The following is a 23974-nucleotide window of genomic DNA, read 5'->3' as shown; positions in this document are numbered from 1 at the left end:
AACCAAGCAGTTCATTACCCAAACCAAGCAGTTCATTACCCAAACCAAGTAGTTCATTGCCGAAAGCAAGCAGTTCATTACCCAAACCAAGCAGTTTATTACCCAAACCAAGCAGTCCATAACCAAAACCAAGCAGTTCATTACCCAAACCCAGCAGTTCATGACCCAAACCAAGCAGTTCATTGCCCAAATCAAGTATTTCATTACTTAAACCAAGCAGTTCATTGCTCAAACTAAAAAGTTCAATGCCAAACCAAACAGTTCATTGCCCATACCGATCAGTTTATTACTACAATTTAATCATATTGGTAAGGTGAGGAAGGTTACTATATGTTTTTGAACATATGTTTGAATTTATTTAATGAACTTGTGAACAGAAATAACAAAGATATAAAATGTTTGCAAGTTTATTAATTAAAATAAAATATAAATATTAAATGGGTATTTTATCACAGTTTCAAATGGCACACCTTTCTGTTGTATAAGAATAGATAAGATATTTGTAGGTTACAATTTTCATAAAATTTATCAATGACCAGCACTGATTTCTTCAATTACTTTTAACGGCTTCTTTTCTTACTACATGTAAATGCACAATGAATTCTTTATTTCTCACTTATTCAGTAACATACATGCAATTTTACTGATTAATTTTGTCACTGGTAGACAAATAATACAATTATTCATGCAATTCTACTTGGTGGTGGGTAGGGTTTGGGTGTGGGGTTGTTTCATATTCAATTATGCATGCGATTTAACTAGTACTTTTGTCACTAATTTAACCATACAGTTTCACCTGTTTGTTATTTTACTTCACAAACGATGCATTTTGATACATACAAATTCGGCGCGTTTGTAAATAAATTTTAAATTGCCATCGAGATTATTCATGTACACTTTGATATCCCTTCTAGATTTATTAATGTAAAATTGATCAGGAATCTGATGAAGATTTTTCTCCCTGAAGTTTGGAACGCTTCCATTCTTCTATTTTCTCCCGTAATTCTGTATTGGGTGTTACCATTTCCATAGACAGTGGTAGGTTTGTAAACGGGTCTCTCTGGTCACTGTTGAAGATATACAAAATAAAACTTTAAGTTAACCTGCTGAATTTTTTTAATGAACATGTCTGCTTTGAATCAGGAATAGTTCATTTAAAGTATAACGGATTTCCATATCAAAATACAAGCAACTTATATGGAATAACTTTAATCAGTTTCTTAAACTACATAGTAACCAAGTGGTTAAAGTAAATTGTTGTTGATTTCAAACCACTTGGCCCTCGTTGTGGATTCGAATCTCGCCAGGGAAATTTAGATTCTTTTATGTGAGAAAGCCATCCAGTTAGCTTTCGGAGCGTCGGCGGATCTACTCAGGTGTCCGTTTTTCTCCTTCACCAGTAAAGCTGAAATGCCGCTAAATAATCTTTACTGTGTAAGTGTAAATAAACCAAACAATAAACTTTTCACGCAATACCGACTTCCTTAGAAATATATATGTTAAAATTTTGTTGAAATCAAAGCAAATTATTACCTTAGAAGATGCCTAGCGAGAATGGCCCTGTCTATGTTTGTGCTAGAAGTTGGGAGTCGAACTGGATCAAGCATCAATGTCCCCATGATCGGATCCAGATACTCCTCAGGTGCATCAGTTACCATCTCTTCTTCACGTTTTTGGTCCACTTCCAGCGACTTAGCAAAATAACAATTAATGATTTATATTAAACGTATTATTACAGATATAATAAATTTTACGAGATAAAGGAAAGTTGAAGGAACTCCTCTGAGGTTTAAAAGCCTAAAACAATGAAAGTTGCATTTCGTACATAGATCAACTGTGGTACTTAAAACAGAAAGAGTAACAAAAGAAAATTATGAGTATTCATTGTACTATTAAAAGAATTAAAATTGTATCTTATCTCTACCCTAAAACCAATTTGAATGAAAAGCGTTGCAACGATTTTCAATTTCAAATTTGAATAATTTTGAAGCAGATGACATCAATTTTTGCACACAAGTAAATGGTCAAAAACAAAATCTCAGGAGTGTCACTTTAAAAGATAAAGGCGCATGCAGTGCATTTATTCTGATATGAAATTTAATGTTCATGTTCGATGGAATATAATTTTTTTTTATCCCAACTTCAAAACAAATAAAAATGGTATTACATTTTGGGTATTTCAAGAAAAAGATACCTTCAGTTTGACTGATAAATCTTCAAACTTGGCAATAAAGTCCTGTGAAACACCTATTTTAGAGAGAACAGATACTGCTTGCGGTAAGAGATTGTGTGAGAACGATCTTGATTCGCCTAGCACAGCTTTGCAGAAGTTTTCATCACGACCAAGATACACGTAGATGTGAGCAATATCAGACACAATCTGCTCCGGTTTAAACTCGTACTCTTTTCTGTCCTTCACCTTGTAATCACGTTGCTTTGGACCGACCTGGAACATTTTAAAACATAGAAGCAATCATTAATAAGTACACGGCAGCAGTCAATGAAAATCATCACTTTTATAAAAAATAAATTCAGCGACACAAAGAGTGTCTGGCAATTGGTTGTCATAACAATAATAACATAGTTGCAATCAGTTGAATCTTACATAAGAGAACTAAATATGTGAAAAAGTGCTCACAAGATGTTCCATAAAGTAATTTAACATGCCGGCAATTCTATCGACCATCACTGGATGACAAAAAATGCCTCTAATTTCTCTGGTGAGAATTTCTAACGTATATATCGTATGATTTGCCATAATGTTCCTGTAGTGTCCCATCATACCAAGTTGTCTAAGGCCAGTTTCCTTGTCACGGAATTGCTCTGCTGTTAACTTGGTCCATTTACCACTGTCCCTCTCTAGTTCTTCTGTACGAATTCGCTTCATATGCTATGTACAACAAAAAATAACATACATTTGAAAATAATGTACATTTCTTATTTCTTTTTAAATGCATGATTACTAGCAATGTTCTCCTTAGTACACTATTTCTTTCCTTTATTGTGTTCTATATCTAGACAGCGTAAAGTTTGATCAAATCATTGCTAAAGAAAAATGTAATACTTTACAGAAATTTAATGCCATATGGCTTCAACATTCAATATTTTTCGTTGTTTGCATTCTGGATTCATTTCCATATTTAAGCATTTAATCCTTAATTTGTGAAATTTATATTTCCTGCTTTGAATTTAGAACAGGCCAATCTATGGTTTAAAGATTTCAATATCAAACTACAAAAATTGTGCTATAATTCTTATTTCAGGAACTGTCAGACTGAGCTTGAAAAAGGGAAATCACTCTAATCACTCTAGGTTCGAGTGGGATAATGTTTTTCAATATTAACAAAATTGGTTTTACTTACATCAAGTGCCTCGTCCAACAGAAATATTGCATCATTGATCAGTAAGTTTATGAAGCGTAAAAACAACGGAGGTTCTGGGTTGTCAATGGTGGACATTGCGTTCTCTGACAGTTGCTAAATAAACAAAAACATCTTAGAAAATAGTAATGAAATACAATGACGTTTCAATCGAGTGAAGTCTTAGTAAAACTTCTCTTGTTTTCTCTATAAGATTTTTTTCCATTTATTACAAAAATACGACGGAAAATGTAAATGACAGAAAAGCAAACAAACGTTATGTGCCAATAATAAAAATTATGATGTGTTTTTATTGAACACTTTAAACTTAGTTTACCTCATGTAATGAACAAAAATATATAAAGAAACACAGACGTGATCAATATTATAATAGTATTCACAGTAAATCAAATAAATGTAATGTCCACCTTAATGGCATTCTTGTGTAGAGGTATTTTCCAGATATATTGCAATATCTTGTGCATAGATTTACGATAGTTGAACTTTTTCTCGTCGTCTACATTTTGACCTGTCATCTCAATACTGACAAACACCGACAATAATGTTTCACCAAGGTGTTCAATAAGCGGGTGTTCCCTAAACAGTTTCTCTGGGTTGCCACTGAAGAAAACCCATATCATTTAAGACATTAATTGCTAAATAAAACTCAAATTACATTATTATAGTGCTCGTACGCACGTATTAATAGCATCCAAATATTCTGGCAGAAGACAAAAACCAGTTTACAAAGAGTTTAAAATACAGTTCTACATGATTTATTAATATAGTTGTCCTTATAATCACCATTGAATGGAAATCTTTAAAAGTTACTTCCTTATACGATTTTTTGCAAGTGTCTCTAGATCTTTAATATTTAAGATTCAGACAAAAACAATTTGTGAAATTTTACATTGTAGGACATGTATAATTATAATGTCTTCGATAATTTTCTAAATATACCATTTAAGCTTAAAAGATATTTATTTTTAATAAAGACGTCATGCGAAAACGTTCTCTATCACCGACTGTACATACCGTATGATAAAAATTTAAAACACAAACTCGACAAGGACAGATAAGAATGTTACCTGGCAGATTCTGTCCACGTACCGTCGTCTTTAATTGAAGGTACGATGATTTCTAGGGCTTCAGCTAACTGGGCCCGAACATCTGAACTAACCAATCTATCTGCACGTCCCATAAACACCAGAATCACCGTGATGTAATGTTCTAATGACTCCACGTTAGACTTGAAAATAGAATATCATTGGAAGTTAGGTACATCTTTGCCATCGCCTCGGTAAATATGACATTTACCGGTGAATATCACATAATATTCAATGGCTCACTAGTCAATTATTGTATAATCAGGTACAGCATGCTATCTAATCAAACCACCGAGTTATTTTTTGATAAGAGTATAACACCTTTATCACATTGTAATGAATAAAAAACATAGCTAGATTATCTATAGAGGTTCTTGTTACAAATCTGGCAAAGTGTATTTCATTAAATGATTCAATCAATTTTTACATACATATAGTAATATTACAATGATATCAAATTGAAACATAATTTGAGTTTCAATATCAAATACAGTAAGTGTAGCCAATCAGAATCGCTTGGTAAAAAGAATTAGTTGGATCATTTTAGATTAGTATCCCATATTATATATGTATAATATACAGATTAATGATGCCATTTCTTTACAAAACGTCGTTATTTTTTTCAAATTGTAACAATCAATAAGGCTTGCAGGGAAAAAAATGGAAAACAACATTAGGAAAAGAAATTGAAAAAGTTTTCAATATCACTTAAACATTATAAATAACTATAAAAAAATATTTGAAAAATTTGAAAATGTTAAACACATCTGCATCACAAAAAAAACAGATATTTCGTTTTATGCAAATACACAGTTTTCAAACATATATATAATTTGAATCCTTTCTCAAAGAGAACATTAACAATGAATCATTTTGTTTTGATTGCAAAATTCTAAAGAATAGATCATGTGGTTCTGATTGTCTTAAATTCAAATCGGCTACACATATTGTACGAGGGATGATCAGAAAATATCCGGACTTTTCTTGTTCCTCTCTTTCCACGTGCAACTATATACACACATTATTATATTGGTGAAAACTACATTCATTCGCCAATAACGTGGTCAGTTTATTTTCAATGATAGTTGTGTATACACAGTATTTTGCCCTCTGATATATGATAGGTGTTTCGTCTATCATGGACTCTTTGTTAGAGGTACAACGCTTTGTAATAAAGTTTCTGGTTGCAGAAGGTGAAAAGCCCTGCCACATCTTTCAGAGGCTTAAAAAGATTTTCTGATAAATGTGTACCACGTTAAACCTTCTACAACTGGGTTTCTCGGTTTCGTGAAGGCAGAACAAGTGTTTGTGACAGGCCTAGGACTGGGCGGCCAGCTGAGGCGTTAAACCCCAACAATGGTAGCAAATAATAAAGCTTTTGTCAACAGAAATCGTCGAGTAACTTTGGAGGAGCTAGCCAACACGTTTAGCATCAGTAAGGAATCGGCAAACAAGATTTTGCACGAACACCTAGGCATGAGCAAAGTAATTGCCAGGTGGGTGCCAAGACAGCTGTCCTCAGATCAAAAGGCAACCAGAGTAACCAATGCAAAAGAACATTTAAGTCGTTTTAGTCGTGAAGGAGATAAGTTTGTGAACCGCATTATCACTGGAGATGAGATGTGGGTTCATTATTCCGAACCTGAGACAAAAGCTCAGTCAAAGCAGTGGAAACGAACTGGTTCCCCATCTCCTACAAAGTTTAAGCTGTCTCCTTCGGCTGGCAAAGTCATGCTTGTTGCATTTTGGGATTCACGAGAAAGGATACTTACTAAGGTCAAACTGTCACCGCCAAGTACTATTCTGAAGTAATTCTGAAAATCTCAAAGAAAAGCTGAAGGAAATGCGTCCCAGGTTAGCACAGAAAAATGTCCTCCTTCTTCACGATGACGCCCCCTCCCATATCGCCGAAGCTACAGTGGAGGTTATCAACTCTTACAAATGGCAATTGTTGTCTCACCCTCAATAGCCCAGACCTCGCCCCCTGTGACTTTTATTTGTTTCCAACTGAAAAAAATTGCTTGCTGGAAAGAAATATAAGACCAGGGCGGATTTGATATCTGCTGTTACACAGTACCTAAAACATAGGTCTTCGTCATGGTTCAATACAAAAGCTCCCACGAAGATGGCAAAAGTGCGTAGACGTAGGTGGAGTATATTTTGAAAAAGGGTAGAAAGATTTTTTTTAAAATGATGAATGGTTTTCGAGAACGAGTCAAAAGTCCGGATATTTTCTGACTTTCCCTCGTATATTACATAAATAAAATAATGAAGTATCTTACTGTTAACAGTTCCAGACTCTGGAATATATCCAGCGGAGTGACAAACTGGGTCAGATTTGTCAGTATATAGTGTGGTAGGTATGACAACGATTTTGGCACATTGTTATCTAACGGAAGTGTCACCGGCTTGAACTCTGTGACGTTATCGCACGTGGCAACTTGGACCAGCCATGATGCTGTGGCGATGTGAAAGTTAAGGCACATTTTGGTAAGATGGTACTCTGTAATAGCTGCTTTGATATTCAGGTACCAACAAATTTCTGAAGAATCAAATAAATGTAATCATCATGTAATTCAAATACTTAGATCCTAATGCTGTAAACGATTTGAGAGCTAGGATTTAAATTGTAATCACAATGTATTCAACATAAAATAACGAAACTATCAAAGGCATTGTAAAAGTTTATTAAACTAAAGACAAAATTAATCCTTAAAGAATGCCCAAAACGATAAAACTGAAAATGTTGCAGCTCTGTTTGATTGAGGCTATTGACGAATGGTGCTGGAAAGTGCAAGCTACCTTCCACGCCCCCCCCCCCAGCACCGGCTTAAGCAGTATTCAACATTTATCATGAAATGGTAAAATTTTGAATATAGAAACATCAGCATATATGCAGAAACAATTGGTTGTTCTTTATTCTGGTTAACAATTGTATATTCAGTAATCTAATAACTGACATGTAACAATACCTCTATTAAGTTGTTGTTTCACCAACTCAATCACACGTTTCGGGTAAACATTTTTGATTGCTTCATAAAGTTTTCGCATTCTTGCTATACCAGAATTTAATTTCAACATCTTAAAAATGATGTTGTATCCTATATGTAATGCTTGGTGTGTTAAAAAGAAACACTCGGCAATGAAGGAGTAGGTCTCTTCTTTGGGTAACTCTTTATCTTCACTATAAGGCACAAATGTAGGTTCTTTATCCAGTCCTGTAAAACATCTTACATGGTAATAGCAGCATGCTTCCAGATTTATGCTTAAAATTTGAAAATGTATTTAAAAAAAAATGTAAAATTTTGTCAAGTGAACAATGGAAATATTAAGTTTATATACATGTAAACGGCACGTTAAATTACCGAATAAAGGACAAAATATAGATGCATATCTATGTACGTAGATATATATATGCAGAATACAATGAATTTGATTATATCATGAAAAGAACACATAGCCAAGTACCTAATTGAAAATAATAACAAAACAGTAAACTTAAAGAAGATAAATTATAAAGGTATGCTAAGTTTAAAATGTATCATAATGGAGATTTGATTAAATTAGAATAGAAGGTAAATTCTGACTTTTATCAAATTGTATTTTATGTTGTATAAAACTCACCTCTTGCATGAACCCACATAGTTTTTCTTTCATCATCTGATTTAGGAGCAGCCCTGCAGTATGATGGTTTAACTTTCAAGAGTCTGTGACTCTTTGCTTCACAAAATGGCTGACACATGTGTAAAAGTACATGGCATAGATTGAGACAAAAGCCATCCGAACAATACTCAGAATTAAAAACTTCTACTTCGTGAGCCGACCACAAATCTGGTTTAGCTAAAGTCAAAAATGTACACAATTAGATTAGGCGATTACAAACATACATGTTATCTTTGCTGAACTTCTTAATTCATTTTCAGTATTTTTAAGGTCGATAATCAATATGAGTATAATATATCATTTTAATTTATACCCTGAATTCACAATATTACATCATAAAAATGAAATATCTAAATGTATTTCACGAACATATTTTGTTCATGCATACGCATTTACATGCACTTTGTTATCGTTTGTTGAACAACTAATTATACGGATGTTACCCATTCTTGCAAACGTTTCAAATCGTATATTTTAAGTATTTTTGTGTTCTAAATTGCATTTCTGTCAAATTTGAGAGAATGGACGCTTAAAAACTGACTATTAGTAGTTTATATAATGTGTATTATTTTGAGAAATATTATTTCATTTGTATATCCTTAGTGACAAAATGATCTCAATATTGCTAATGTGACTCAAAACTCTACAAAATACATTTGGAAAAAAAATCGGTTAAAAGTTAAAACTGACTCGTTTTATATTATATGTATTATTTTGAGAAATAATTCTATATCCGTAGAGACGACATGGTCAAAATATTGTTAATGTGACTTAAAACTCAAAACAAAAATACATTTGGAAAAATACAATCGCAATTTTTCGGCAATTCCGCCGGTCTTCGGACAATAGCCGAGGATGTTCCGACTGTCATAACAAGAGCATACCTCTGTTTGCCTGCAAACATTTACCAAACCAGGTAAGCACCATGTGTCTGAGGTCCTCTGATAAACGAACAATTGCCATTAACACACTGTTGAGATCACTGCAAATATCCCGCAAACGCTGAAATACAATACATGTACCACATAACAGCGCATATCTTAAAGTGGATTGGTCTACAACGGGCATATTTTCCATTTAGTATTTCAAATATTGATAAAAAATCAAAATCATTTGGATATGCTTATGCAATATTTTTGAAAAGAAAATATTAACAGAGTACTAAAGTATGAACATAATATATGATGAATGATAATATTTTCTGCTATCTGATATATATTGATATGTCATATCAGATCATGTATAAACAACCCCATTTATAATTCTTTCGTGATTTGTTTTTACGCATGGTACTAAATAAAACCTACATACTACAGATCTTCTGTTATAGACCAATTCACTTTAATGTTTCTACATGTCACATGATCAGTAGCACCTACTATATAGTATATAGCTGAACGCTATGATTAACACATGACTTGTTTTATGTATTTCTATTATATCTAATATTGAGTTTTAAACGGGTTAATCCGTGAACACGTCCAGTAAGAAGTTAGGCTTTTTGCAACTTCTACCTGTATACTAATGCATTTTTACCTACCTGCCAAATAAAGACAAGTGTTGTATTTATCTCTTGCCCCGAAATATCTAGGGGACTGTTGAAAAATTCGTATGGCCCTTTATTAGTTCTTGGACAAGGGTTCATATTAAGTATTGAGCCAATCAGAGTTGCTTCATAACATATCGCCACGTCCCAATCCGTCGGTGAATTAAAGTCCATAAACATCTGTTCAATACATATATTCTTTTATATACATTACACACCTACTTTTATTTACATATATTCTTTTATATACATTACACACATACTTTTATATACATATTTTTACATAGCGTACATACACATTTTGATAAACATTGTAAATTACATAACATTCTTTCATATACATTGCATAAACATTTTTATATACATTACATACATTTTTATATACATACATAATTGATTATACCCTATTTAAAACAACGGAAATATAAACATGTTTTGTTCAACAGACTTAAAAAAACATGTAGCAGGAGTCAATGTCATAATCAAATTATAAGATTGTGGTGGAAATTCCATACAGCCAGCATGTACACGTGCATTTTGTAAAACAGAATGTCCAGTTCACACATATCATACTTGTGTTAGCTGATAATGATGAGGGCGCTCTTTAGCATCTAAAATTGAGTTACATCCTCAGATTTTAAACTTATGGAGGAGATAGAACTAATGCTCTTTAATGCCGTGATTGTGTCTCAACATTAGTACATCTCAAATGGCCGTTTTGTCTAACAACATTCTTAACTAATTTTGCAACCAAACTGTATAGTCAAATAACATGATACAGACAACATTCTTACTTGTGCCACAGATGGTTTAAGTGTGAAAACTTTCAGAACTAGCATATATTGTGAGACCTCAGATGAGTTCATTAGCTTCAGTTCTGTCTGAAAATGTTGTCTTATATGTTTTAAAACTGGAGAGAAACAATCCATCAAACAGCCTTGATCTGTCTCGAGAGTCGCGTACAACTTCAGCAAAAATTCATATATAATACTATTCTTGTCTGAAATAAAAAAAACATATATGATAAGGTATTTATCTGTATACGAATAGTAATGTTTATAAACAAACTAGATTTGCCCTTTTTAAAATTTCGATCGAATAACGTACATCTTTCCAAAAATATAAATTCTTGATTTGAGTTAAAGCAGCATACCACCAGATTCATCATTATTTTCGTGAACATTTTGAAAAAGTATTTAAAACTAAATATTGTAAAGTGAGCAAAGAAAGTAATTTACACACTACAAACTACACGGACAATCCACAAACATTACCAAAAAGAGGTCAAATTATGTAAAAATAGCCCTTAGTGCTAAAGTCTCGCAGTAGCAATATGGTGTTAAATACTGCAAATGAATCGCACATAACATGTAAATTATTACTTGAATCTGAATCATTGTACTTTTCTTAAAATCTTAGTACATTTTTCTTAAGTTTATTTTTTCTGTATTATTTCGATTCATCATGAAGGCATGCACCTTTAAAATTTGAAGTCATTATTGAATCACACATACGAAAATCTTTCATGAAATTACTGAGTTTACGTTACTGGGTTTTCTTTAAAATGTTCTGTACACAAGAGCTCATTCATTTTCCTGGCCGTAGAAATGTTTATTTAACTGCACAATAGTTTAATCTAATTGTGTCTGATAAGCACAATCAAGCAATAAATTGGATATAAAATATAGATTGAATTTTTATCAATTTGCTAAATTTAGATATGCATATCCACATTTACATATGGAATGCCTAAATTGTAAAATTAAATACGATAATTGGAAACAAAGAAGGAAAAAATCCATGTTTCGTGAAAATAGAATATATCACAATACCAGATACATTTATTCGTTTGTTATAATTTAAAGCCGTCGTTCCCAGTTTAATTCTTTCATACAAAATTAATGCACCAAATCAGCAGTGATCACAGATAAGGTATTTTAAATGAATAATTCATGAATTGATAGTATAAGGTTTTGCCATCACAGATAAAGTATCAGATATATTGGAGATGTTATTAAGATAATTGCAAGAACAACATCTATAAACAAACCAAGTAGAAGTTCCTTGTTGTCAACACACAGATCAATAAACTCTATATGCATCACGTGTCCTATAAATAATTCTGGTTGTCTAAGACACGTCCTCGTGTTTTCAAATATTGCATCTTCACATTTAGTCATCTCTTCAGTTAGGGTTGCATACTGAAAATAAATGCTGTAGTGCATTAAAACTTAAATTTCTGTAATGTCATTTTTATTATGTTTAATTCTGCACAAGGCGCTTTATCGACAATGCGGTATAAACATGGCACGACAATGCGGTATAAACATGACACGACAATGCGGTATAAACATGGCACGACAATGCGGTATAAACATGGCACGACAATGCGGTATAAACATGACACGACAATGCAGTATAAACATGGCACGACAATGCGGTATAAACCAGGCGCTGGCGTAAGTCGCCTTGTAAACGTTTTCTCGTTATGTCATCATGTCTTTCCACCAGCGCCAAACAAGAAAGAAACGATGTATTTGTTAACTCATTGACTAGCATTAGTCCAATGGAAACTTAGTGTGACAATAAAACCAACGGTTGCAAGTTCATTCCAATACCTATTACGGACAGAAACTCAGGATATACATGTAATGTTGCAAATGTGTTCCTCTTGCAAAGTACTTATTTCTTTACCTGTTGCAATATCCAAAACAGAGAATCATATTTCTAACAGTGTTCTGGGGTAAGTCGCCCGTACTGCTTTCCAGAGACGAATGTAAACGTAAATCACGCAAGAAGGGCATATTATTTAATTATGCATATAGCATTTACAAACAGTACGGAAAAGTACCTGATTATCCTCTTTGCACCTTTTCCATCTAATAAAACATTGGAATAAATATTTGAGCACGTTTTTCTCATCACAAGGTCCTCCTATAGAAGTTTTCCATTTTGACCTGTTAGTGACAGACATCACAGTAACGCTGCTAGGATTGTCCAACATTAACCGTTCAAATACAGCCTTAAAATATACACATGGAAAGGAAACACCGTTAATGAATGACTACTTACAGTTCTTTTCAATTGTAGATGTTATTACATAGATAAATTAAATAAAACCTGTACAGTTTAATCATACTTTGGCTGTGCATGTTCACTGATTGACCTTTTTCTCTTTTTTTTCAACGTCAGACAATATATATCATTTTACATGAAACTATAATTATATAAGCAATTCATGAACGTAAGTTTTCTATTTTTTTAAGCGAAGGACATGAACAAATACTTACTTCTTCCAAATTGTTGTTGCTTAGAAGCGGTTGTTTCTCGGCTTTTTTGGCAGTTTCAGGGACATATACACAATGTTCCGGTAACTCTTCTCCGACAGCCGCCCCTAATACACAGAATACAATTTTCCACTAATTAGATATAAAATATCTGATCATTGTAAAAAATGCATTTTGATATATTTTCTCTCATGTTGGAATCTCAGTTCATTTAAACATATATCATTCAACAAGCCGATTAATACACGTAATTGTCTGCAAATGCTTATCAAATATATAAAGAATAAGACAGAAGAATTTTTGTAAAATTTGTATTTTGAAAAAGATCCTCCAGGCATTTCAATAGCCGATAGTGCTGTTCAAATAATAACCGTTTTTGAAACCTGCTGATTTTTCTAAATGTATTTGTCAAGCTTAGATTTTATTGGAACTGTCTATTATCAATTTTCTGGATAAACAAAGATGGAAATTTTAAGTTGGTGAGGCAACAGGACAGAAGCTGATCAGACTTCACAAAAACTGCAAGCCATGTGCAGGCTGGCCTGGCTCTATACTGGTGGCAAAGGTTTATATCTGTCGGTTGGTAAATAGATAATTAAATTTTGTACATACCGGCGGATATAAGGAACACATTTTCTATCAAAGTATTGGTCGTCGTGGTCGGCAATTGTTGAAGACTCTTATCTCGGTATAATATAACATAATTATCATTTCTCTTTGGAGTACCAGTTACACCTAACAGAGACAAATGTAAATAATTTAATGCTTTATCGTTGGTATATAAAGTAAATTATTGTAAATAATAAGTGAAACTGAACATGTTTTGTGTTTTTGTGTTACTCCTCAGTCATACACCAGTTAATTGAACAGCACCTTACATTACCTGATGCCGTCCACCTCCCCCTTCCATAACCAGATAAATCTACAGTCTGTCAGTGATAATATTTAGACAGATTTTTGTACTGTAATAACATACTTAGAGCTATTAGTAACTGATATACATGTATTCCAATATGATGAAATAATTATTACCAATAGCTCTTTGTTATCACATCGTAAAAATCTTAATTATTAGTTAATGTGTGGATGCCAAAACTTCATATAATTTATAACTTTGGTTTCAGTCTAAATTAGTGCTATATATATATGTACGTTTGACATTACGAAATTCTGGGAAATAAACAATAAGCTTTTACAGATATCATTAAGAAGTTGAGTGAAGGATCGGTTTAGCTTAAACCTTTATCTTTTTTCTTTAAAGCGGCGTTCATGACTTCAGTTATTAAAGGAATTCCACTTATGTTTTTGGACATTCCGGGACCCGAAATCAATTTTCGAGATTAATGTTTCATTTGATGTGTGGCTAGACAAATAACTTGAGTGAAAAGTTTAGGATAATTCGTTTAGTCCACTTCACCAGAATATATTTTGCTAATTGTGAAAATGGCCCAGAATTGAAAAGCGTTTCAACGCTTTTCCCTAAAATCGGACTAAGAATAGCTATAAACGATTTTCAATATATTTCTTTGTATCTTTCTTAATAATCTTTCGCATATCTTTCTGTTTTGAGTGTTATGCCCCAGCTGATCTTTGTAGAAAATTCAAATTTTACGTGTAAGGCTTTTGGACCACAGTGGAGTTCCTTTGAAAGTTATGGAGTAGCTGATTTATCCAGACGACTAAACAGTTTTCAATTAAAAGGAAAACGTTTTCAGATTGCATTAGTGTGTAATAACTTTGCAATTTAATATTCTTACAAAAAATGCTTGGACCACCTGGACGAATGAAAATGGTTACTTCACGCTGACTGATATATACGTATAACAAACATGCTAGTGTCAAGATAATCAATGTATGACGAGATTATTTTAGACTAATGCATGTTTGGGTCGATTGAAATGTCGCCTGTAGATTGCCGATATTTTTACTAAATGTCTTTTGCAGCACGTGCAGTGCCATTGACCCATTGATCATAATATCTGAAGATATCCGAAAGACAAGGTTTATTAAGGTATATATACTCACAAGGGTCGAACAGGGTTGATTAAGAATATAGATTGAGGCTTAACATGCCACAAATTAAATGCCCAATGTCGCTGTGTTTGTATTCCGATCTTGCTTTTTGAAATTAAAAAGTCGACATAAGAGATTTAGTCAAAATCTCCAATGACAACCTGTGACATTTTAATTAGCCCAAACAGAACACCGTATTTATCCGTATTTGTGAGGTATGTATCCAGGTAATCATTATCTTGATGACAATGATAGACTCACTGAAAGACTTGTGGAACAGAAAATTGTCAAAATAACATTAACGTTTCTACTTTAATCTTTAACTTATGCTGTGTTGATTGAAATTGTTCTAGTAAATTATAAGATAGATATATTTTCCCCACAAGAGGAGGTAATTTTGAGCTAGAGTCGAAATTTTAACCGTCTTTAATGATTTTGATACAGGGTGGATTGCCTGCAAAAAACCTTAAAAAAACTATTTTTATATTGCTCGCCTAGAATAATCTTGATAAAAAATGAGATTGAAAGAAGCTATACCCCGAGCCTTTTCTTATTAGTCGCCGGTAGAAACCGGCGACTACATTTGTAACAGTTTAATATTATACCTATGGTAGGAGAAGGCATTAATTTCTGTAAATAAAAGCATAACAATTACTGAACAATTAAAGACTACAATTGTTTTCAGTAATCTCAAAAATTCAAACATACAATAATGTTGCTCAATGAAATGAAATATTCAAATATTGACATCGTAAAAAGCAACATTACAATTTTTATAAAATGAATTAATGACGTATCCCTATGGATAAGTCATTGAATTTAGGGATGTTTTTCCTTTTTTTCAAAGTGTCAAGCGTTGCTATTTTATGATAAATAAATCATGCATGATATTTGAAATGACACTTTTAAATTATCTGGTTGTTTGTATGTTATGAGACCTATTCTATTTTTTTATCTTATTTATTATAAACAGCTTCTCCCAGAATCACGTGACTACACGTTGTATGTTATTGTTATAAAATCTATTAATAGTAACAAATGGCTGATAAGACAGACATACAGGTAACTTGTGAATGGTTGGCAGCTGATAAAAGTGCAAATCAAAGTAATTTTGTATGAAAAATCTCGGCATGACAGTAGGGCCGGAATCGTATTGGATACACAGAGAAAACTCGCACTGAAAGGCAATTAAACGTTAACTATATCGTATGTAACGACATGAATATTGATTTCAGCTAAATAATATATTTTTTCGATAGTGCATAAGAATAATTGTTTTATGCAGACACCACTTTTACAGTAGAATTACATTGTTTTATGCAATAATTAAGCATATATATTTTCAAAGTCACTTTGCAAATATTCAATGATCGGTAATAATTTGACGGTAATTATCGGATTCTGAAGAAAACCATACGGAGTTCAAATGTATGGTACAACGGTATATGTATAAAGTAGAATTACAAGTAGATTTATAATCATATCACTTGCTTTACAAGCCTCGATGACAAGGTGTTAGATTTATAGTTACTGTAGGTTCGATAAAGTGATTTTTTATGTTTTCTTTTATAATACTTTTTGCATTTTGCAAAACTTGACGATTTATCAAAATTATGAAATAAAAAAGTGCTAGAAATGAAACACACCATTTATCAACTTATGTTTCATAAAGTTGAAAGATATAATAAAAATCAATTTATGAAAACTACACACAGGATTTGTCCAAGATTCGAACTTGCGCCTACTACATATGTAGGTTACAACTTCGTCATACTTACCACTAGGCCATCGAGCAGTATTAATTGATATAATTATACATGTAATTATACTTACAAAAAAATCGTTAACATTATTCATAATAAATTATGTAAGCTAACGAAACAGCTCCCGAAAATTATTGAGTCTCGGGTAAATATTGCCAAACAGTACTTGCTTATTTAATAATGATAACAGTTTCTTGACAAAATTGCTAAGCAAGTTTGCTTCAAATATGATGTTTTATTATAACATAACATATATAAATTTATTGCATAAAACTCTTTTACAAAGTTTATAGCAAGAAAGATGTAATTGTGGCAAGTACATGAAAACGTGTTTATGAATAAACATTACTGAACTTATTGTTCCTCTTTTCTTTATACTCGAACCATTAAACTGATATTTTCTTTTATTTATGATAATACAATCATATTTCTATCCGGCGACTTGATGCTTTAGCATCAAAATCTCTACTTGTTATTATCAGTGATAAGTTGGATATATTATCGAGTAATGTGTACACATGGAGATGGTGGCCAGCAAGATAAGTAAGGATGTACTATAGCCCACAATGTAAAATAATCAAAAATTAGTTACGATACATGTACAAATTATAATGCACGACTGGCGATACATTTTGTTTAAAAAGTAGATAACAGCCGTACAGAAGCATGGTTTTACTATTTATAATTGATTTTGTGGTCATGTGACACTGTTTGGTGCTATCTAGAGATCGTAGACAATTATCATATATTCTTAATTTTGAGGTATAACAAGATAATGGTAAATATTTAAAAAAAATAATTACCAGTTGTAAATTGTGTATTGAGGGTCTTGATTGGAGACGACTTGCCTTTAGATGTTTCTGGAAAAATAAATTCATTATATATTGATTTGACTCTCATATCAAAATGAATGATAAAAAAATAATTTCCTTTCACAAAGTGATACAAAATACGTATAATGAAAAATAATATTGAGAAAAAACTATTTAAAAAAGTGAAATAAGATAAAAAGGGTTATCATAAACCAAAACTAAAAATGTTACTGACTACTTTTATTTTTAAATCGATGGGTCTTCTGCTTATCGTAATAATGTACTTTAGATAATAATGCAACTTTTGTAGATATCCAAAAGACATTATACATGTATAAATAACCGTAAAGCATATTTAATCAGTTTGACAAAAAATTACTATGGTACGAAGATGTGAAATGGTGCTTATATACTGGTCAGAGACCATCAACCGGACACTTTTAAAACATTTTTCCGTACAGATTTCATAATTTTTAACCTAAAGACCAAATAATTTGACACAGTTCAGCTAGGTTCTTCTCCTAACTAACAAACTAGTTTGTTAATTTCTGATTTTATTGACACTTATATATGAGGCTTGACAAGGAGGGTATCAAAATTACCTAAATTGTCTACACTACAGTACCATGTGTCCGGACAGATATGTACATGATGTGATTTAATTCAGATAAAAGCTTGTGTGTTTTGATTTTTCATTTGTAACATAATATACAATATGTCAGCAACAAATGCTGAAGTTTTGGATATTCTATTATTCACTCTGTAAATGATTATAGCTGGTATATGAGGTCAGGCATTGCTTTCTTGACCCCCGAATTTCAACGTCTACATTCTTGAAATAGACATTAAAATATTACCATTTACGGAGGTTGACATAAATTTATTTACTGAATTTTAAAAGAAATGTGCACTAATTGTTGATAAAAAAAGTGACTGACAACCACCAAACTAAGAAAATACTAAATTAAGCATTTTCGGGGCCGTCCGGGTTTGGTGGTTGTCCGGTTTTGGTGGTCCCCAACCAGTAATGTTAAAGTAAATACATCAAATCTTTCTTCTCAAACTTTCAGCAGGGGACTACAGAAGTACGGTGTGTGTAGCCAACCAGAATCGAAGGCAATCAGAATCAATTTTTGTTTTTCTTTAGGATACCAATACATGTATTAAATACGTTTCTTCATATTTTCTTTTGAGCAAATTCAAATTATTTTAGATTTATCAAAAGTGTGTAGATCTACTTATGTAAAAGGAAAAGTCTTTTTTTATTGTAATGTGATATTTTGTCCCGGAACATTTTATTCTGTTTCGTACAGTTTTCATTGTATAGGTTAATTCGGACTGATTGCAAGAGAAACAAATGCTGAAATGTATAATCGTCGTCAGCTAATTATAAAGTCGTATTAATTAATTACTACTAACGTTTATCTGTAGGGCTGGCTTGTGTTTCCTGTTGCCTCCGGGCTCGTACCGGTGACCCGCGTGTAGCAGGCTCCGTCTTCGGCTCTTTTTGAATATAAAGAAAAATTATGGTGTGTTGTTATGGAGCAAAAAATATGACAGTGTAAATATAATAATAATACATGTATAATTAATCGTTCAATTTAGTCAGATGAATGTTACATTATTTTAAACGTTCTTTGACCCTTGCTTGCCTGTATTGATGTAATGGCTGATATGGCCACAGTTTACATCAAAATGATAACGTAAGAAACCAAAATAGTCCCAGACTATTCATTGATCACTATGTCTGTTTAGTGGGAAGTTTTACCCGTAACCTGCTGAATTCCTTAAATGGACTTGCCCCGCTTTCATTTAGGTATTTTCTATTACCAACTTAAGGGATACCAAGATGAAAATTTAAAGTCTGTCAGTCAACCGTGTAGAGAAAGCCTCGGTCTCTCAAATATCAGTAAGGTCGGTGTACACAATGGAGAGAGCCTGGCTTGGCTTTATACTAGTGGCAAGGGTTAAATATTACTTTCGGTTTCAGCAGGGGAAAAGCTGTAACATAAGACTGGCATTTTAGAACCAGACCTCCAGAATTACTCTTGTTGCATATACTCAGTAACAAGAACCTTAAAGGTGAAAAAAAAAACGGCGACCTAAAGGGATTCCCCCTTGAGTAACATGTCGCAACCTACGATAGTATAGACTGACGTATTTCCGGTTGCGGGTATATCAAAAATAAATTGATTTCATTTGTTAAATCTATTTACGTTAAAATCAATTTTGAAAACGCAAATGTCATTTAGCACTTCAGAATATAAAAGTTTTGATAATAGACACTTCAAAGATTATAATAAAAATTATATGATACAGAAGGATGTACCTGTGAAAACTTCCTTGTCCATTATTTAATACATGTATGTCTAATGTACTTGTATTTGATAAACTTACTTTATCTTTTATAGAGAGATATGTTCTATTTAAAATCAAATAAACATTTGATAAGAGATAAAACATGATTATTAATTAAGTTAACACAATAGATTAACTTAGATTCTGATCCAAACTATATTACAATACAGTCATATTTTTTATGGAAAGTAAGAATTCTCTTTTTCTTGAAGTGCATTGTTTTGTAATGTTTTGCTCATTATTGTAGTGTATAATACCGGGTAATTTTTAATTGGTTTGTATCGTATTGTATTGTTATATCGTATCGTATTATTGTATCGTATCGTATTGTTATATCGTATCGTATTATTGTATCGTATTGTATTATTGTATCGTATTGTATTGTTATATCGTATCGTATCGTAGACCATATTGTTGTGAATCGCATTGCATTTTATAATGAACCTTTACAAGTGTAATGTAGGGCAGTGCCGTGTAGTGTTGTATGGTGTGGTGTTATGTAGTGTGGTGTTATGTAGTGTGGTGTTGTGTTTCATAGTGCATTGCACTGTATTGTTTTCCACATTGTATTGTCTTTTACTTTGTATTGTATTGTTAATGGAAATTAAATACAGCTAAAAACAACAACAACAACAACAAAAACAAAAAAACTGTATTTCCCATTTAACATTCATAAATATTCGATAATTATACACATTTCTATTCAATATACACAAATTTGAGCCTTTGTTAAGGTTTTTCTATTGATAATAATAGGCTTATATATTTCTGCTTAATTTAATATGCATTAAGTAATTATACATATAATTGTTATAAATTAAGTTCATTTAAATTTTGAAATCACATGAAACAGTGGCAGAGGATAGACTTGTCAATAATATTGAACTATACATGTACATGTATGAATAATATCATATATAATATCATATTTTTGTTATGAACGTCGGGGACTTAACCCACGATCACATGTTATAACAAATTTATTTTGTTAACCTACTTCTTTTAATCTCGTTTTCATTCTAAGCTAATTTAAATTTTTCTTTTTAAAATGAGATCATACAATTTAACACCAGTTGTGCGTTTCCGTTCGAAGTATTTAGAAGTTTTTTCTATTCTTACCAATTTCCTTAATATTTGAGAAACAACATTATTTTGAGATAATGTATCAGTTTAGATAATGGAGGACGACTTTTAGCTTCAAGCTTAGTTTATTCCTTATTTAAATACACCAGCCAAATATTGGCCTATTGCTAATGTCAATCTATATATACTGTTTTTATATTAAATGATCAACCTGTCAGAGTATATAGAATTAGGTTCAGAAATAGAATACTCTTCTACAGTAATACATAATGCCGAATGATCTTGCGTGAAAGGGCAATTAATAAACCGTATATCTTATTGTAAATGTGTGAAAGAAACTTTATGAAAGAACTTATAAATAAAGTTAAAAAGTATGATTGTGACAACACATAATGTATATTTGTGACAAAAATGAAGTTTTGAAATAACTTTGATATATTTCGCTCTCATTTAAATCAATATATTAATTACAGCTAATAGCATAGTTAAGTTGGTTAAAATAAACATTGGCCCGCTGGAATTGTATTGATCCCCATAGGGTTGTGCGACCTTATATAGTCTTTTTTAACAATGATTAATGTTTTCAACATCTGCACGAGTTATTTATCAATAAACAAGCGTAAATATTGGATAAAATAGTTACCTTTACTGGCCGATGAACCCATTGTTTAATGACCATACAGTACCTGAAATATTAATGATGCGTTATGTTAATTTCAGTTAAATCAATTTGTTTACAGATATACAAGAAGAAATACAGGCTGATGAAAGAATATCTATTTAAATGTAATAGTGTTAACTACGTTTAACTTAGCTATTCAATAACCGTTTGAAGTCGAAAACCTTCATATATAAATAAGAACTTTAATTTTCTAGGGACGAATTTATTGAGGGCGAAAACTGTACAAAATACTCTAAGCACACCAGTCAAAATTATTATTGCTTTTATGCCTTCTTTCTTTATAAAACATCATATGAAAATATTTAAATATCCACAATAGAGTCCAATTCGGCACATACACACCACCACGGCAAGAATCACTTTAGAGACTTTTTTCTTTCTATGCTTACGATAATCTGAGTGTTTGAATCTATAGCAAAGCAACCTCTGATAATACTATTACAATTAAGTATTGTATTTATATGTCTGGTTTAAATACCAATTTTTTTTATACATGTACAATATAGACATTGTATTAGAGACTACACTCCCGTTTAATTACATATCATATAGATATATTATAGATATATCAATAGTTTCACTTACCATTAACACTTTTAAACCAACATGTGATCCATTCTGTCTATTAGAAAATACTCCAAATATCTGTTATATAAATCACTCTTTCCTACATTTAAATCACCCGCTCTGTTGTCAAAATAATAACTCTTAATCAAAAATAGTCTTCATTAAGTATTAAACACGTATTTTAATTTTGTCTTTGTGTCAGAAAACAAATAGAGCTTGTCTTTAAAAGATAAAATCGACCCGGAATATAGTTGAATACAAACACTTCATGTATGCTAATACAAACCTATTGGGTATTTTCCAATACATATCAAGTTAAATCGTAGTGGTTAAGTCAGGATCAATCGATATACTAATATTTTTATTATTAAGATCGATATGTAGGTTATATATTTATTTTCTCTATCATGTTCCCGCACAAAATCTTAATAACAAGATATTTTACTTTTAGACAGCTTTAATTGTCGCACACATTCATTTTCATCATGGTTTGAATGATATATATAATAAAATATCGCGTAAACTGTTCAATTGTAATACAGTGTACTTTTAAAAAGTCGATCAGTACGGCATCTGAAAGTAAACAGAATAAATGCGTCCTATAGTGAATTTTGGTTTGGACAATCGGGACGTTTATATCAACTATATACATGGCTGCAGATTTTTTCCCTTTTTTCCCTCAAAAATAAGTTTGCTGTATTGTAAATTCATTATAAAGATTCTTAACAGGCTATATGGCCGTATATAAACGGTTGTTTGCCATATAAAGCTGGACTAGCGTCTCAAGTTACATTTGCTAAAGACCTTTTTATAAAGGCCATATAACCTGTCAAAAATATTTATGATATTATATGATATTAATATGCCAGAAAATTGTCGAGAATAACACAATGAAATCACCATGTATGCAATAAAAAGAAATAACGAAATATTTGTACCAGTCGAAAAAAATAAACAAGAGTACCGCTAGGCGGAGCATTATATGCCAAAAAAGTGTTAGTCTTGAATGAATAAACAAAACAAAATTGTGACGTCTGTAAAACAGCCATCTTTCATTGTACCAATTTATGAAGGAAATACAATGTAAACAATATAAGTGATCATCCTATGAAGTTTGACAGTTAAAAACTGTTAACAATATTGAGGTCATTTGAAAGTAACCTTTAACATTGTGACCCCAGTATAGATATGGATCTTTTATTCAAAATAGCCAATCATCCTATGAAGTTTGAATACTGTAAGCCAACTGGAACTTGTGGTTTGCTCCAGAAACCACAATTTTCAGTGTTAGGGCCATTGCGACCCTGATCTTTGACCTTATGACCCTAAAATCAATAGGGGCCATGGATTGTACATGGCTGTTCATCCTATAAAATCTTACAGCTGCGGGTTGATTAATCCTTACGTTATTGAGCGGAAACTGTTTTCAGTTTTAAGGTAATAGTGACCTTGAACTTTGACCTTGTGACCCAAAAATCAATAGGGGTCCTCTACTCAATATGGACAATCAGCCTATGAAATTTGAATACTATGGGCCAAATTGAACTTAAGTTATGCTCCGGAAACCAAATTGCTAACGGACGGACGGACTGTCAACATTTGGGGTTTATGTGCTTTTTCTTTGATCTTTTTGTGGCACTATTCCCAATAAACCAGTAAAAATTAGTTAAATGACCACATAAACCGGTCGGTTTGTGGGATTTCTTCCTTTTTTAACTAAAATTATGGACGGAAT

The 23974-nt window shown here is 32.0% G+C and overlaps 1 protein-coding gene across 2 annotated transcripts; it reads right to left on the bottom strand.

The window, feature by feature from the left end:
- Window positions 1-391: 391 nt before the first annotated feature.
- Window positions 392-22532, bottom strand: LOC132735917 (ubiquitin conjugation factor E4 A-like). Of its 2 annotated transcripts, XM_060722952.1 has the most exons (21): window positions 22258-22532; window positions 21634-21676; window positions 18969-19052; window positions 17541-17597; window positions 13574-13696; window positions 12965-13068; window positions 12526-12696; window positions 11725-11875; window positions 10469-10674; window positions 9669-9854; window positions 9013-9130; window positions 8090-8305; window positions 7438-7683; window positions 6748-7007; window positions 4448-4608; window positions 3788-3980; window positions 3363-3476; window positions 2639-2890; window positions 2195-2446; window positions 1534-1691; window positions 392-1067 (listed from the first exon to the last, which is right to left on the bottom strand). In XM_060722952.1, the coding sequence occupies exons 2-21, from the start codon at window positions 21653-21655 to the stop codon at window positions 935-937; spliced, it is 3207 nt and encodes a 1068-aa protein (XP_060578935.1). In that variant the 5' UTR covers window positions 21656-21676; window positions 22258-22532; the 3' UTR covers window positions 392-934. The 2 variants fall into 2 exon arrangements, with proteins under 2 accessions (XP_060578935.1, XP_060578936.1); XM_060722953.1 differs by lacking the exons at window positions 21634-21676; window positions 22258-22532 and adding an exon at window positions 19879-19927.
- Window positions 22533-23974: the final 1442 nt, after the last annotated feature.

Source organism: Ruditapes philippinarum, unplaced genomic scaffold (genome assembly GCF_026571515.1).
Source record: "Ruditapes philippinarum isolate M1 unplaced genomic scaffold, ASM2657151v2 ctg2298_1_1_1_1, whole genome shotgun sequence".
Taxonomy (NCBI): Eukaryota; Metazoa; Mollusca; class Bivalvia; order Venerida; family Veneridae; genus Ruditapes; species Ruditapes philippinarum.
The sequence above is the reverse complement of the archived record's forward strand: the minus strand, read 5'-3'. Positions and strand labels throughout refer to the sequence as shown.

What these genes read in the sequence shown, in the direction of transcription:
- LOC132735917 (XM_060722952.1), bottom strand. Translation starts at nt 21,655, where the DNA reads ATGGGTTCATCGGCCAGTAAAG. An exon ending in TATGTGGGTTCATGCAAGAG is followed by an intron (nt 7,684 to 8,089) that starts GTGAGTTTTATA and finishes GATGTTTTACAG; the next exon opens with GACTGGATAAAGAACCTACA. An exon ending in ATTACTTTATGGAACATCTT is followed by an intron (nt 2,447 to 2,638) that starts GTGAGCACTTTT and finishes AAAATGTTCCAG; the next exon opens with GTCGGTCCAAAGCAACGTGA.